The sequence below is a fragment of the Lagenorhynchus albirostris genome, chromosome 3, assembly GCF_949774975.1.
Source record: "Lagenorhynchus albirostris chromosome 3, mLagAlb1.1, whole genome shotgun sequence".
Lineage (NCBI taxonomy): Eukaryota > Metazoa > Chordata > Mammalia > Artiodactyla > Delphinidae > Lagenorhynchus > Lagenorhynchus albirostris.
The window spans coordinates 152,352,830-152,369,270 of NC_083097.1; the positions used below are offsets into that span (position 1 = coordinate 152,352,830).

Genomic DNA, 16,441 nt, shown 5'->3' on the forward strand with positions numbered 1-16,441 from the left:
CCAGGGAAGTCCTGGGTTGTTCTCTTACTGTTGAGTTTTAAGAGTTCTTTATATGTATTCTGGCTACAAGTCCTTTATCAGATATATACTTTCCAAATTATTCTTCCAATCTGTGGCTTGTTTTCTAATTTTCTCAATGGTATCCTTTGAAGAGCAGAAGTTTTTAATTTTGAAGAAGTCTAGTTTATCAAATTTTTTTAATGGACTTTGGTTAAGAAATCTTGCTTAACCCAATGTCACGAAGATTTTGTTTTCTGCTGAAAATTTTTTAATTTTAGTTTCACATTTAGGTCTGTGATCTATATTGAATTAAGTTTTATATGTTATGTGAGGTAAAGAGAGGTTATTATTTTTGAGGGTAGAAAATTTTACCCTAGTTTTAGTAAAGATGTATAGAGTAAGAATAAAGGAGTCATTTACTATTTCTTCTGGGTCACCCTGTTTTCCTATAGTAGGATGACCACACCATAATTTAGGCTACTCCAGTTAAGTATTGGCTGCCAGTTATTCAGTATCAGGCAGTAGATTGCTTCTTTTCAAATACTTATTTAAAATTTTTTTCTAAAATTATTATTAGTTGGTGATCTCACTGTTTATAAAGATGAGGTGGATTATTTTACTGTGTTCCTATTTCCAGCAGCTGCCAAAGGCAGGATTCGTGTTCAGGTCTGTCTGTCCCTCAAGCCTGGGCTCTTTCCCTTACATTGTTTTGCTTCCCAGCGAGAGGTAGAATTTTTTTTTTCTCTTAAACTTTTTATTACAGAAATCCTCAGACATATACAGAAGTAGAGAGAACAGTATAAAGAATCTCAACATATTCATCACTTAGCTTCAGTAGTTATCAACTTCTTGCCTCATTTTACTCATATAGTTCAAAATATATGTAACTAGCATATTTTTTTTAACATTTTAAAAATATATATCCATTGTATACAGTGACTCCTATGTGTCATCAACTACCCAGTCCCACTTTCAAATTTTCCCACTTTGTCTCAAAATATATTGTTTTATAGTGTTTTGAATCAAGATCCAAATAATGTCCCTGTATTGTATTTTTTAATTAAAAAATTCATCTCTTAAACTTCTCTTAATCTACAACAGTACTATTCCCCTCACCCAATTATTTTTGTTTTTTACAACAAAAATATGTTTTATTTAACCCAATATATTCAAAATATGTCAGCATATAATTAATGTGAAAATGACTGAAATTTTTTACATTCTTTTTTATGTGCTAGGTCTTCAGACTCCAACGTGTATTGACACTGACTACACATCTCAATTTAGACTAGTGCCATTTTAAGTGCTCAGTATCCAAATGTGGTTTCCCTACTGGGCCTGTGCTAAATCAAACCTTACTTGTCACCCCTACATGACAAACCTCATTGCTGGATCCCAATAACTGCACATATTTGAGGGACCCCTCACCCAATTTTTTAATGTTCTTTATTTCTTGAGACAATGGTCATTTGTCTGCCAAGTTTTCTACATTCTAAATTTGGCTGATTGCATCCTTGAGGTGTCCCTTTTACTTGTTCCTCTGTCCTCCGTATTTTATGGAAACTTGTAGTTAGATCTAGAGGCTGGATCAGGTCAAATCAATTTTCCTTTGGCAAGAATCCTTTGTGGGGGATGTGTACTTCCTATAGCATCACATCAGCAAACATGTATTAAATTTTACCCCTTAATAGTGGTATTAAGATTGTTCAGTAGGTTTGTGTTGTCATCCTGATCAGTCTATTATAATGTTCTTCACTATGATATTGTGATTTTTAATAAATACATATTTGGTCTTTGTCCAGTTTCTGGCACAGAGCTCCTGACACCCTTGAAATTTCCTGAGTGATGAGGGCTATAAAGATGTATCTTTTTTTATGTTAATGAGAGATGACTTTTGGAACTAGCTAAGGATGGGAGCTGGTTGCCAGGAGAACCAACCATGTGATTAGAGGGTTCCATCTCCCCCTGACCTTTTTGGAGGGGAGAGTGCTGGAGGTTGGATTAGTCCTCAATTGCCAGTGATTTAATCAGTCGTGCCTATGTAATGTGGCCTCCATTAAAACCCAAAAGAATGGGGTTTGGAGAGCTTCTGGGTTGGTGAACACATGGAGATTAGGGGAGAGTGGCGTGCTTGGAGAGGCCCTGGAAGCTCTGAGCCCTTTCCCCATACCTTTCTCTATGCATTTCTTTTAACTAGCTGTTCCTGAACTACATCATTTTTTAGTAAACTGATGATCTAGTAAGTAAAGTGTTTCTCTGAGTTCTGTGACCCACTCTTGCAAGTTAATTGAACCCAACCTCTGATTTATAGCCAGTTGGTCAGAAGTACAGATGACAGCCTTGACTTAGAACTGGTAAGGGTTGGGGTGGGAGGCAGTCTTGTAGGACTGAACCCTTACTTAATCTGTGGGATCTGATATTATCTCCAAGTAGATGGTGTCAGAATTGAGTTGAATTGTAGGATACCAGATGGTATCAGAGAATTGCTTTGTGGTGTGGGCACCCTCCACCCCCACCCCATGTTGGAATTTGGTGCAGAATTGTGTACTCACTAACTTTTCATCTAATGGTTTAGCATTGAGTGAATTCTTGAGTTAGTATTAATTTGTTTCTTCCTGTTTCCTAGGAATACATACCTGTTTTGTATGCAAGCAGAGTGGGGAAGATGTTAAAAGGTGCCTTCTGCCCTTATGTGGAAAGTTTTACCATGAAGAGTGTGTCCAGAAATATCCACCCACTGTCTTGCAGAACAAGGGCTTCCGGTGTTCCCTCCACATATGTATAACCTGCCATGCTGCTAATCCAGCCAGTGTTTCTGCATCTAAAGGTATGGGTTTGTGTAGACCAATCTAATTATAGAACCTCAGTCTCATTGGCAATGGATGTTTCAGATGCTATCTGGCATATCTCTTCATAGCCTCTAGCTTTTGTCAGAGTACCAGCGTTTTATGTGAGAGATAAGAGAGTAATGGACAAATTTAGCAGTCACCACATTTTTACATGTGCTTTATGGAACCCCCGGCATTATGTGGTAGTTTTAAATATTTGGAATTCATGTGACATTTAGTTTGAAAAGGTGTTCTGCTGGACATCTTGTTTTGTTTTGTTCTGTTCTGCGCTGCGCCATGTGGCTTGTGTGATCTTAGTTCTCCAAACAGGGATTGAACCCGCGCCCTCTGCAGTGAAAGCACAGCATCCTAACCACTGGACCACCAGGGACTTTCCTCTGCTGGATGTCTTCCTTCATCAGAATAAAGTGTATTCTTCTGTGGGCCCTTATATGTATGGTTATCAGATGTGATATCATTCAGACATGCATATAGGGCAGAATTGAGGTTTTTGTTTTGTGCTGATTTGTTTTATTTTTTTAAATGGAAATTCCTATCCAGAAAATTTTTTCCTGCTTCATGGTTAGCTTGAGAGCTGAGGTTTCCAAAACTATTATGTGGGTGCAGATAAACTCAAGTTTCTAAATCCATTCCCAGTGGGAAAACAATCATTTCTTTCTTTTTTTTTTAAAATAAATTTATTGATTTTTTTTCCCCCCCTGGATGCATTGGGTCTTTGTTGCTGCGTGCAGGCTTTCTCTAGTTGCTGCGAGCGGGGGCTACTCTTCCTTGCGGTGCGCAGGCTTCTCATTGCAGTGGCTTCTCTTGTGGAGCATGGGGTGTAGGCGCGTGGGCTAAGTAGTTGTGGCTCACGGGCTCTCGAGTGCAGGCTCAGTAGTTGTGTGCAGGGGCTTAGTTGCTCCGCAGCATGTGGGATCTTCCCGGACCAGGGTTCGAACCCGTGTCCCCTGCATTGACAGGCGGATTCTATCTATCTAGTTCTGCGTTGGGTCTTTGTTGCTGCGTGTGGGCTTTCTCTAATTGTGGCGAGCGGGCGCTGCTCTTCATTGTGGTGCAAGAGCGCTTCTCATTGCGGTGACTTCTCTTACTGTGGAGCACAGGCTCTAGGCGCATGCAGGCTTCAGTAGTTGTGGCACGCAGGCTCAGTAGTTGTGGCACGCAGGCTCAGTAGTTGTGGCACGTGGGCTCTAGAGAGCAGGCTCAGTAGTTGTGGCTCACAGGCTTAGTTGCTCTGCGGCAAGAGGGGTCTTCCCAGACCAAGGCTTGACCTCGTGTCCCCTGCATTGGCAGGCGGATTCTTAACCACTGTGCCACTAGGGAAGCCCCAATCATTTCTTTCTGCTCAGTACTAGTGGGTCTCTTACTGATTTCTCTGAAAGCCAAATATTGTATCTCTACTATTAAATGCTTGTAGGCCCAAAGAGCCCACTTCTCCCAAAGGGGATTTGGCAGGAAAAATGTGGCAGTGTTGACTTTTCTTTTAATCAGACTGGCGATATCTTCTGTAAGATGATTTCCTGGCACTATAGATCTTGTCAGTCCTAAGTACAGTAACATGCTTGATCAAAATTGCAGCTTAACCATCAGCTACCTTCTCCTTTTCAGCTGCTATTGTAGGTAGCATTGGGGTGGTTTGGGTAGTGGTTTTTAGTTTGTAAAGTATGTTAGAGGATATATCTCATGGGGGGGTGGAGGTAGAGAGGTTCATTCATTCACCTAAAAGGCTTTAAGAATCACAGAGTACCAGCCAAGGAAAGCAAGCATTAGTGTTTCTCCCATCTGGTCTTTTAATCTGATTGTACACACACACCAACCCCCACCGTTTCGTCTGCAGCTGATTCTGTTTTCCAGTCAGGACAGTGGTTTGAGTAGGGCTTATTCTTGTTGAGGTAGACTCACTTACTGTTGTGAGATTGGACTCCTTAAGGCCATTTATCATATAGTTCCCATCTGAGCTTTTCTTAGGGAATTGGGTGTTTAAGGTCTCTTGATCTAGTAGTGCTTCCATTTGTTTGTGGCATTTTCCCAGTGCTAGCAAATAAACTTGAATAACTCACATCGTTTTTATGTTTAATCCCTTTTTCTTTTTTCTCTCCCTGGTTTTTCTCTTATTTTTAGGTCGACTGATGCGCTGTGTCCGCTGCCCAGTGGCATACCATGCCAATGATTTTTGCCTGGCTGCTGGGTCAAAGATCCTTGCATCCAATAGCATCATCTGCCCCAATCACTTTACCCCCAGACGTGGCTGCCGAAATCATGAGCATGTTAATGTTAGCTGGTGTTTTGTATGCTCAGAAGGTAAGACATGACTTCCTGATGTATGAATAGTCTAAAAAGAGATGAATGCAGTATTTTAATTGAAACAAAAGTATAGTTTTCTTCACATTGCCATTAGAAGAAATACTGGGAAGTGATGTCCTTAATTATTGATAACATAACAGTACAGTGGTTTTGTTCCCCAATAGAGAGGGTTTTATTTTTGTTATTTTGAATAATGACTTAATTTTAACAAAATGATAAACAATTGAAGCAACTTAAAGAAAAGAGAAAGGAAACAAAATTGTTTTTAGAAAATGGGGGAATGTGGTCAGAAGGTACAAACTTCCAGTTATAAGATGAATAAATTTGGGGGATGTAATACACAGCATGGTGACTATAGTTAACAATACTGTATTGTATATTTGAAAGTTGCTGTGAGAGTAGATCTTCTAAGTTCTCTCTCTCTCTCTCTCTCTCTCTCCCTCTCCCTCTCCCTCTCCCTCTCCCTCTCCCTCTCCCTCTCCCTCTCCCTCTCCCTCTCCCTCCCTCCCTCCCTCCCTCCCTCCCTCCCTCCCTCCCTCTCCCTCTCTCTCTCTCTCTCTGTCTCACACACACACACACACACACACACACACACACACACACCCCTTAAAATTTTAACTATGTGAGTTGTTGAATATGTTACCTAATCTTATTGTGGTGATCACTTCACGGTATATGCACATATCAAGTACATATATATTGTACACTTTAAGTCTACACAATATTATATGTTAATGATATCTCAATAAAGCTGGGGAAAAAAGTAAAAAAATAAACTGGAGGTAGGGCTTCCCTGGCGGCGCAGTGGTTGAGAGTCCGCCTGCTGATGGAGGGGACACGGGTTCGTGCCCCGGTCCAGGAAGATCCCACATGCCGCGGAGTGGCTGGGCCCGTGAGCCATGGCCGCTGAGCCTGTGCGTCCGGAGCCTGTGCTCCGCAACGGGAGAGGCCACGACAGTGAGAGGCCTGCGTACCGCAAAAAAAAAAATAAATAAACTGGAGGTAAAAAAATAAAATAAGAAAGAAATTTTAAAAACCTTAGATAACCCCAAGTCCTACATCAGAAAAAAGCATTGCTTAATATTAAGTGATAATACTCCAGACATATGTGCATATAAGCAGATAGAAGGGGTAGATATCTGGATAGGGACAAGTCTAGAAGATGCTGTTATCAGGTAATTGTGTGTGGTTTTTCTAAAATCAATTTTATATTAGTTTAAAGGGAATAAACAAGGTGAAAGTAAAAGAATTTATGAACTTCTGTTAAATATTTTCTCACTGTAAGGGATAATAGTTCCTACAAGGTCTTCAGTGGAGGACAAATAAATTTTATATCTTTATCTGTATCTCCCCCCTCTCCAACCCCTACTTAAAACATACTTCTCCTAATTTAGAGCAACGTCAATATTATCCTTCTTAAACATTTTCTTTCCTTTCCATTCCTCACAGCCTGATTTTTGCTATTTTGTTAAGTGGAGGATTTAGTACTCCACCAGTCTATTTACTGGGGTGCTTGTAGTTCTGAATTCCTTATTTAAATTTTTCTCTTGGTTGGCTGAACTTCTGAGAAACACCCACAGGTCCTACATTTCTCTGCTTGAGACGGTTCTTCATTTGCCTCTGTTCTAGAAGCTCACATTGGGTTACTATAAGATCTTAGACTGCTTGTTCTTTTTCCAAAACTTTTGTGGACATTGCTCCCCTGTTTTCTAGTGTTGAGGGTGGCACCAGTTCTCTTATACAGTTTTTTCATTTCCTTTTCAAATTGACTAAATTTTGTTGATTAGTAATTTGGGGGAAACAATTTCCTTGATTTTTCTGTTTTTTAAGATCTACTTATTGGTGATACAATTTCACAAAAATTTGGCTGGTTATGAACATTCTGAAGGACTAATTTTAAAAAGAGTCAACATGTGTAATTGAATTAGCATCCCTTTTGAGAAATTGGGATATACTAAATAGTGCTAAAGCCATAAAAGAAGTTTTATGACTCCTTTATATGATTGAAAATGGTCAATAGGGACTTTTTTGTTGTTGCTGTTGTTGCTCTTAAGATTTATGTAACATGACTAGAGTTTGCATCAGGACATAGTTGTAATCCTCAAACTAGTTCTAATATAGAATAAATAAAATAGAGTATTAAGTGCAATCATGTGGGTGGAATTTTGATATAGTTAGGGATGTTTTAGTGCACAAAGTACAATGCTGTTTTTGGTTTTAGATATGTTAGCTTTGTGATTCTCCTGTATCATACATTCCTTTTTGCTTTTATAATATCTGTTCCTTATAAAACTGTGGTGAACACTGCTGCCTGTTTATCATTATACCACCTGTCTTTTGTTTAGAAGAAAGTTAAAGACAATTTTGATATTTAATAGCATTTAGATACAACATTCTATAATTCTGCTCTTAGAATGAAAATAGATGTAGGCTCTAAAAATTTTACATGTTTTGTGAAGATGGGGAGATGAAACAGTTTCAGCATTAGACTGTTTTTCATTCCATAGTGGAATGAAATGTTTTCAGAGTAGAGGTTCCTTTGTGTTGGCAGTCCTAACTTGTGGCATAATAATGGATACTCATAATGAAAACTTAGTCCCCAAGAAAACTTAGTAGCTGCAGCAGTGGCTCTCAGATCTTGATCTTTGGGAAGTGGAGAAGATCCAGAGACCCTTTCAGGAGCCTCCATGAGATCATAATTCTTTTCATAATAATACCAAGATGTTACTTGCCTTTTTTCTTTGTTGACATTTGCACAGATGGTGTAAAACCAATAGTGAGTAAAACTGCTAGCACCTTAGTGCAAATCAGGGTGATGGCTCTAAACTGCACAAGTAATAGCAGTCATTGAATTCTGTGTCACCACACACTTGCAGTAAAAACTTGGACATTTCACATAACTATGTCCTCGATTTTAAAAAGTAAGTAAAATGTATTAAATCTCAACTGTCATGTGAACATTGTTTTAATATTCAGTGTGATAAAATGGGAAGTATACATAAAGCAGTTCTGTTGCATACTGGTGGTTATCTTAAGTTAAAGCACTCATGCAATTGAGTTGCAATCTGAACTGGCTGCCTTGTTCATGGAACACCATTTTTAGTCTTAAACATTACTAAAAATGTAAATCAACTATACTCCAATAAAAATAAATTAATTTTAAAAATTACTAAAAAACTATGGCTCTTCATACTTGGATATTTGTCAGACATTTCTTGAAAATGGATAAAAAGGAGCCTGTCAATTCAAGGAAAAACAACTGGCAAATTGTTACCAATGATAAAATTTGAGTTCTTAAGTGAAAATTAGAATTTTGGAAAACTGTCATCTACCCACCCTGAGCTTAACTGCTTCCTAGTATTTACTGATGAAATCATGGGGATATTAATAAATGTGACATTTTAGTATTACATAACGAAATAGATCAACATTTGGAAGATTACCAGACTCAGCAAACCAATATTTTCCACATGAACAATGCATGATGTTAAAAACCATGCGTATGTAAAAGATCCATTCAAAGTGCAAGACAGATAAAAGAATTTTAATGTAATAGTTACATTAGTAGCTATTAGTAACATATCAATAGTATATTGATACAGTTTCAGATTAGACACTGCAACTAAGGTTTACCCTGTGAAGTTTTAGTGTATAGTATCAAAGAATATGTAGTTATTGAACAGGTTATTAAAATACGCCATTTTCCACCTGTTCATCTGTGAGAGACCAGATTTTCTTCATATACATCAACCAGACAACGTTTTACAACAGATTTAAGTAAAAATATCTGCAAAAAAATATGATCGTCACTGACACTGGTCAGAATGGCCATCATCAAAAAGTCTGCAAATAACAAGTGCTGAAGAGAGGGTGTGGAGAAAAGGGAACCCTCCTACACTGTTGGTAGAATGTAAATTGGTGCAGCCACTATGGAGAACAGTATGGAGGTTCCTTAAAAAAACTAAAAATAGGGCTTCCCTGGTGGCAGAGTGGTTGAGAGTCCGCCTGCCGATGCTGGGGAAGTGGGTTCGTGCCCCGGTCTGGGAGGATCCCACATGCCGTGGAGCGGCTGGGCCCGTGAGCCATGGCCGCCGAGCCTGTGCATCCAGGGCCTGTGCTCCACAACGGCAGAGGCCACAGCAGTGAGAGGCCTGTGTACCGCAAAAAAAAAAAAAAACTAAAAATAAAGTTACCATATGATCCAGCAATCCCACTCTTGGGCACATGTCTAAAAAAGATGAAAATTCTAATTCAAAAAGATACATGCACCCCAGTGTTCATAGCACCATTTACAATAGCCAAGATATGGGAGCAACTTAAGTGTCCATCGACAGATGAATGGAGAAGGAAGATGTGGTGTGTGTGTGTGTATATATATATATATATACACACACACACACACATGTGCACGCGCACACACACACAGTGGAATATTACTCAGCCATAAAAAAGAATGAATAATGCCATTTGCAGCAACATGGATAGACCTAGAGATAGATTATCATACTAAGTGAAGTCAGTCAGTCAGAGAAAGACAAATATCATATGATATCACTAATATGGAGAGTCTAAAAAAATGATACAAATGAGCCTATTTACAAAACAGAAATAGACTCACAGACATAGAAAACAATCTTATGGTTACCGAAGGGAAAAGGGAGGGAAGGGATAAATTGGGAATTTTGGATTAACACGTACACATATATGAAATAGATAAACAACAGGCTCCTACTGTATATCACAGGGAACTATATGTAGTATTTTGTAATAACCTGTAATGGAAAAGAATCTGAAAAAGAATACATATGTGTGTGTGTGTGTGTGTGTATGTATAAGTGAATCACTTTGCTGTATACCTGAAATACTCTAAATCAACTACACTTCAATTTAAAAGAAAGAACAAAAATAAAATGTAGAACACTGAGCTTATTAAAAATGTTCATTTTGGAAAATATAGTTATTCATAAAAATGTGATTTATGTTAACATAATAGATTTATTGTTACTTTTAAATGAATTAATCAGTATTTTTAGCCCATAAACACAAAAGCTCGGGGCTTACCTGGTGGCACAGTGATTGAGAGTATGCCTGCCGATGCAGGGGACAAGGGTTCGTGCCCCGGTCCGGGAGGATCCCACATGCCGCGGAGCGGCTGGGCCCGTGAGCCGTGGCCGCTGAGCCTGCGCGTCCGGAGCCTGTGCTCTGCAACGGGAGAGGCCACGGCAGTGAGAGGCCCGCGTACCGCAAAACAAAACAAAAAAAACCAAAAGCTCTCTGGGAATCTCCTTATTTTTCAAAACTATAAAGTGTTCGTGAGGCCAAAAAGCCTAAGAACTGTTGATCCCACTATCTAGGATTATCTTGCTGTTAGAAGACAAGGAAAGAGTAGAGTCTTGGGACATTTTGTTTGTTCATGTATAGGAGAAAACCGAAGGTGGTTATCAGAGTGTTATGGTAATAGTATGGTAAATCGCTAAATTGGAAATAATCATTTCCTAGAATTCAACAATATGTTTAAACTCTATTTTCTCTTACTGTCTTCTACCAAATATCACCTTTTCATCTTTTGGTTTCTTATGATGGTTCATGTGGTTTTCCCTCTTTTCGTCTTCCTGTCTTTCTCCTATATGTTTCCTTTACTCCTACCAGACAGACCCTCCTGCCTGCCTCCCACTCATCACCCAGACTAATCCTGTCAATTTCTTTCTTCATATTCTCCCTTAGCTCATCCCATTATGTCCTTCCCTGCAAAATTGTTGTGCTTGCCACCATTGACCGTTCTTCACTGGTTATTCTTCTGTCCAGATTTCTTTTCATGCCTTCTTTGAAGGCCTAATTCAAATGCCTTATTGTACATGACATATTTCTAGTTGTCATGAATGTCAGCTTAGTAAAAGGAAGATTTTTCTACCAAGGCCATGTAGTTGGCAAATTGTTATTAATCAAATTTTGAACTCAGCAGATAACTAAGCATAGAGAGGGATGTTGTAGAAGGTATCCCATTACTGGGGCAGTCACTTATGTGACTCTGTGTCACTCTGTGTCCCATGCAAAGATTGTTTACCTCATCCACAAAATGCACAAGAATAGCAAAATATGACTTTGAAAGCATAGAGTACAGGCTATATGTATTGAGTAAACAAGTTCTTGGAACTTGTAGCAACAGACCTTCTTCCCAAATGAAACCTCACTCTGAATCTGAGGTGTACAATCTTCAGCGTACAACACAGGTAAAAGGAGAGCTTCTCTAGTTGAAGCAGGAGTTGGGTCTCAAAAGCACATCCCTGTCCCCAACAAAACAAACACCGCAAAGCTTGTTTTAAGAGCCTGCTCTCGATTATTGAGAAAAAGAAAAGGCACGGTAGAAATCGTTTAAGGATGGGGTGTCAGAAAATTAAGTTTTTCATAGGTTTTTATGAGGAAAGAGAAGCACAGTGAAACCAAGAAGATAGACATGAGTATATACCTTGCTTATGACTTTATCCCTCACTGTCTCTTCAGGATGAAACTTGAAATTACGTGCTTGAGTCTAGCATGTTTGAAGCATGCTCATTTCTGGCATAAGATAAATAAGGCATTTATTGTATTCCTTAAATGTGAAACCTCTTTACCTGAAATTCTTTATTATCTGCAACCATGAGGATTTCAGATTCAGATATGTAAAGTGAGGCACTTTGGGTAAAAATCTTTTAAGAAGTGGAAATTCATCATCACTGCAATATATGTAATTAATCTGGTATCCGAAAACTTGGATGGAGAGGGTAGATCTTATACCTAACTGAAGTTTAGGCTACAAAGAACATTAGTACCTGTGATTTTTGTCACCAGTGAATTTTGTTGTACATATCTTGAAGTCTTGTTTCCAGTCATTACTACTGCTACGTCTTCTTATTTGTGCATTACAAGGAAACATATATAACTCTAATCTCTCGTTCTAACATTCTGATCATTTTAATATAATCTATGTTCTTTTGTGTATTATGTTTATGCATTTATAAATGTTATTCTGCAGAGGGCCTTTAGGTGTTGTGAGAGTGCCAAACAAAAAAGATTAAAATGTAATTTAAAAAGAGGGAAGAAACTGGCCTTGTGGAGACTACTTACGTGTCAGACACTACTAGGCAATTTATTTAACTTATTTAGTTCTCAAACAGGTGTGATTATTTATTGTTCATTGTAGAAAATACCTTACCACTGAAGAAATTAAAACTCAGCAAAGAAAGAGAATTCCCCAAAGTCATATGATCTTAGAGCTCCAGTCTGACATCAGTTAAAGCTTGTGCTCTTTATACTCTGGCATTGTGTATCATTGATATTCTCTTTATAGTGTGTTGTCTCTTAATGAAGAGGAAGAAGTGTGTGTGGGGTGTGTGTGTGTGTACATATATGACTTTTAGAGGTTTACTTCTGCCCTCATTGCCCTAACCTAATTTTGCCAATAAGGGTAAAATCTGACAGACCCCCAGGGGTGTGGTTCAAGTACATTGGAGAAGGAATACTCTTGCAGAAAAGTCTTTCTGAATAATTAAATTACTAAGCCCTTGGCTGGGAGATAAATAATTGGTTAGGAGCTGAGCAAGAGCTGTTTCAGCTGGGTCGTTATATGCAGCCTTGTGATGCTAGTGCCAGATTTTTTGATTCCCACAGGAGGCAGCCTTCTGTGCTGTGATTCTTGCCCTGCTGCTTTTCATCGTGAATGCCTGAACATTGATATCCCTGAAGGAAACTGGTATTGCAATGACTGTAAGGCAGGCAAAAAGCCACATTACAGGGAAATTGTCTGGGTAAAAGTTGGACGATACAGGTAAGTAAGCATGAAGGAGACTGGCACTTAGTTCTTTTACCAGCCTCTGTTTCTTGTGCTTAACTTTTTTTAAAAAATGGTCTGATTAAACAAGGTTCACCCCCTCCCCCATTAATTTTCCATTATAGAAGAAAAAAACTTTGCTTTATGTTTTGCAATTATAGGAATATCCATTATAGAAGAAAAAGACTTTGTTTTATGCTTTGCAATTATAGGAATAATATATATCCTCTGTAGGAACTTTATAAATTAAAACAAACCCATAATCTCACAAACAAGGAAGAGACATCGCTAACATTTTGGCATATTTACTTGCAGACACACCAATACATGCACCTTTAACATAATTAATTAGCCTTATCGTTCTTTGTACCCAGTTTTGTTTCTTGCTTTTTTTTAAAAATTATTTTTATTGGATATGGAATGTACAAAAAATATTATAACGTGCTTGATTTTAAAGAAACACTTGTGTATGTACCTCCCAGTTAAAAAAAATAGTACTTTACTGGCACCTTGTACTGCATTTTATGTTTATTTCTTTGCCTGGTTATATAGGTTTACCACATGTGTGTTTTGTTCTGTATGTTTTAGATCTTTATATAAAGGAATTGTTGCTGTATTTTCCTGCAGCTTGCTTTTTTCATTCACTGTTACACTCCTGAGATATATTATGGTTAGTGCAGTGCTCTAGCTCATTCGTACTTCACTGTTCTACAGTGTTCCTTTATATAGTCATACAGTGTGGTGTAGTTATTTATCCATTCTCACATTCACGTTTGGACTATCAATATTTTATCAATGTTTCATGGTGTACATGCATGGGAGCTTCTCTAGGCCATTCTCAGGATAGAATAGCAGGGTCAGGGTTTCCAGCTTTAATAGCTAATGCCAAATTGTCTTCCTAAAAGTCGTTGTAGTAGTTTCCTTCTCAAAGGCCAATTTGTATCTCATTGTATAGCATCTGTCGTTCCCTTAACTGTTGAACATTTAAAATTTTTCCAGGTTTTCATTCTTACAGATAATACTTCAATGGACATTATAGTCATAAAGTTTTGTTCATATCTCTAATTATTTCCTTTTATAGATTCCTTGAAGTAGAACAACGGTCTAAGGGAGTGTGTGTGTGTATATTTGAGCATGTGCGTGAGGGTGGGCATCTTCAGCCTTTTGGCACATACTGCTTGTTTCTTCTCTAGTTAGATTGTAAGAATGCTCTGGGTTGGACATTAATGTGGGTTAGAGAGACATTGCTTTTCCTTATTCCTGTCCCAAAAGTAGGATTCTTTTTCATTCCTTGCAGCCTTCTAGAGGTTTCCTTCCTTCTTTTCACCTTTCCCAGGTGGTGGCCAGCTGAGATCTGCCATCCTCGAGCTGTACCTTCCAATATTGACAAGATGAGACATGATGTGGGCGAGTTCCCTGTGCTCTTCTTTGGGTCTAATGACTATCTGTGGACTCACCAGGCCCGAGTCTTTCCCTACATGGAGGGGGATGTGAGCAGCAAGGATAAGATGGGCAAAGGAGTGGACGGTACATATAAAAAAGGTAACTTTATCTATCCTTTTTGTTTCTCAGGCCAACACAGACCTCTGTTGCCCACGTATCTGCTCTCTGTTAGAATTGTATGTTTTAGAATTCATATATGCTCTGTTAGCAGCTATGTTCTGCCTTCCGGGGCAGTATGTGGCTGTGGCTACAGGATTTTACAGAGAAGTTGACCCATGTAGTTCATTAGTTTTGAACCTAACCTTTATTTAACTAGAATTTCCTTAAGGGAAGTTCCTTATCTTACCAATTCTGTTTTGTCAGTGTCTCATCAGGTAGGTACCAGAACTTTGAAACTGTTTTGTAGAATAAACACTACAGTTTGCAAGGCAAGGGCAAGAATATCTAGCAGAGCCACATTTGTTCCAAGGAGGTGTTTGTTTGTTTAGTTTGTTGAGAAGAAATAAAATTCACCCAAAATTATAGAGCAATGTAAGATGGTAAAGGCGCATAAATGTTCTAATCAAAGAGATTTTTGTAAGCTGGCCTAACAGTGAAGGAGAGAGGGGGTATTTGAGGCCAGGAGGGGTTGACAGCATTCTCTCTGCCAATATAACGAGTAAGGGTTGCTTTGAGAATTCAATGAGATAATACAAAAATCATCCTGAAGGGCATATAGTTGGTATCCCATCAATGATAATTAGCTTCTTCCTTTAGCTGTTCTTTGAAAGGCAATACAGGTATCTCTTGTTATTTGAATATATTTGGACATTGAAGTATAAGATTTTGTTTGCATGGTGAGGTGAAGAGGGGATTTTAAGCAAGTGAAACTTCCTGGTGAGGTGCCATAAAATTCTAAGCAGGTGAAACTTCCTGGATGGGGAATGAGAATGATGTCCATAAGGAAAAAGTTCAACAGAGGTTTTGTTGCCCTCATGTTATTTCAGGGGTCCTCACTTACCTGTTGACAGTGTGCTTTCTGTGCAGATAGGCACTATCAGTACTAATACTACAGGAGTTTGGGTCTTGAGTCTTAGAGTCTCAGATGGTCAGGGACCAAATGACCAACATCTTTGCACAGAGCTGGCCACCGTCAAGGCTGGGGACGAAAGTGGAGTGTAGGCAATATCGCAAGTCTGAGCCTGCTGAAGCTCTGCAATTCTGCTCTTTCTGTACCTTGACCTTAGGCTGGCCTCTGCCTTCAAGGAACACACAGTTTTGTGGGGGAATTGGACACAGATACAGGTAGTCAAAATGCCATTCTTCGAGAGTGCTGTGGCAGAAGTGTGCATGGTATGCTGTGGGAGCAGACCAAGAGGAAGCAAAACAGTGCTGGGGATCAAGGTTTGGAAGTCATGGATGGCTTCTTTCTTAAGTGATACTTTGAAGAAGAACTATAATAACGGTTACCAGTTGTTGATTGCCAGGCCCTGTTCAAAGTGTGTTTTCTGCTTTAAGTCTTTGCAGCAACCCTATAAGTTAGATGCCATTATCTTTATCTCATAGGTGAGGAAATTGAGGCACATAAAAATTAAATTTGGGGAATTCCCTGGTGGTCCAGTGGTTAGGACTCCGTGCTTTCACTGCCAGGGCCCGGGTTCAGTCCCTAGTCAGGAAACTAAGATCCCGAAAGCTGCGTGGCATGGCCAAAAAAAAAAAAAGGTTAAATTTGTTGCACAAGGTTCCAGTGCCAGTAAGTCATAGAGAAAGGTTTCAAACGCTAGTATAGTTGGGCTCCAGAATCCAAACTCTTAACCCCTACACTGACTGTGAGGAAGTTAACAACTTAAATGTTGTAACAAAAGGACAGCCTATGTGAAAGCACACATTGAGTCGAACGTGATGAGTTAGTGACCTCCAAGTATTTGCTGTGGTTTAAGCACGGGGTTGGGGGAACACTGGACTGCTTTACTGAAAAGGTGGCTAAGTTACATGGTCAGAGCAGATTTTAGAAATCTCAGTCTGACTAGAATGTCAGGACCGTAGAAAGTGAGAGGTTGTA

The 16,441-nt window shown here is 39.0% G+C and overlaps 1 protein-coding gene across 5 annotated transcripts in view; it reads left to right on the forward strand.

The window, feature by feature from the left end:
• The window catches only part of NSD1 (nuclear receptor binding SET domain protein 1), a 135,760-nt gene that overhangs the window by 96,609 nt on the left and 22,710 nt on the right, over positions 1 to 16,441 (forward strand). For all 5 annotated transcript variants that reach the window (XM_060144282.1, XM_060144284.1, XM_060144286.1 and 2 more), the window contains 4 exons: positions 2,627 to 2,827; positions 4,968 to 5,147; positions 12,798 to 12,954; positions 14,294 to 14,499. In XM_060144282.1, the coding sequence (XP_060000265.1) occupies positions 2,627 to 2,827; positions 4,968 to 5,147; positions 12,798 to 12,954; positions 14,294 to 14,499 (744 nt within the window). The remainder of the gene's footprint in view (positions 1 to 2,626; positions 2,828 to 4,967; positions 5,148 to 12,797; positions 12,955 to 14,293; positions 14,500 to 16,441) is intronic.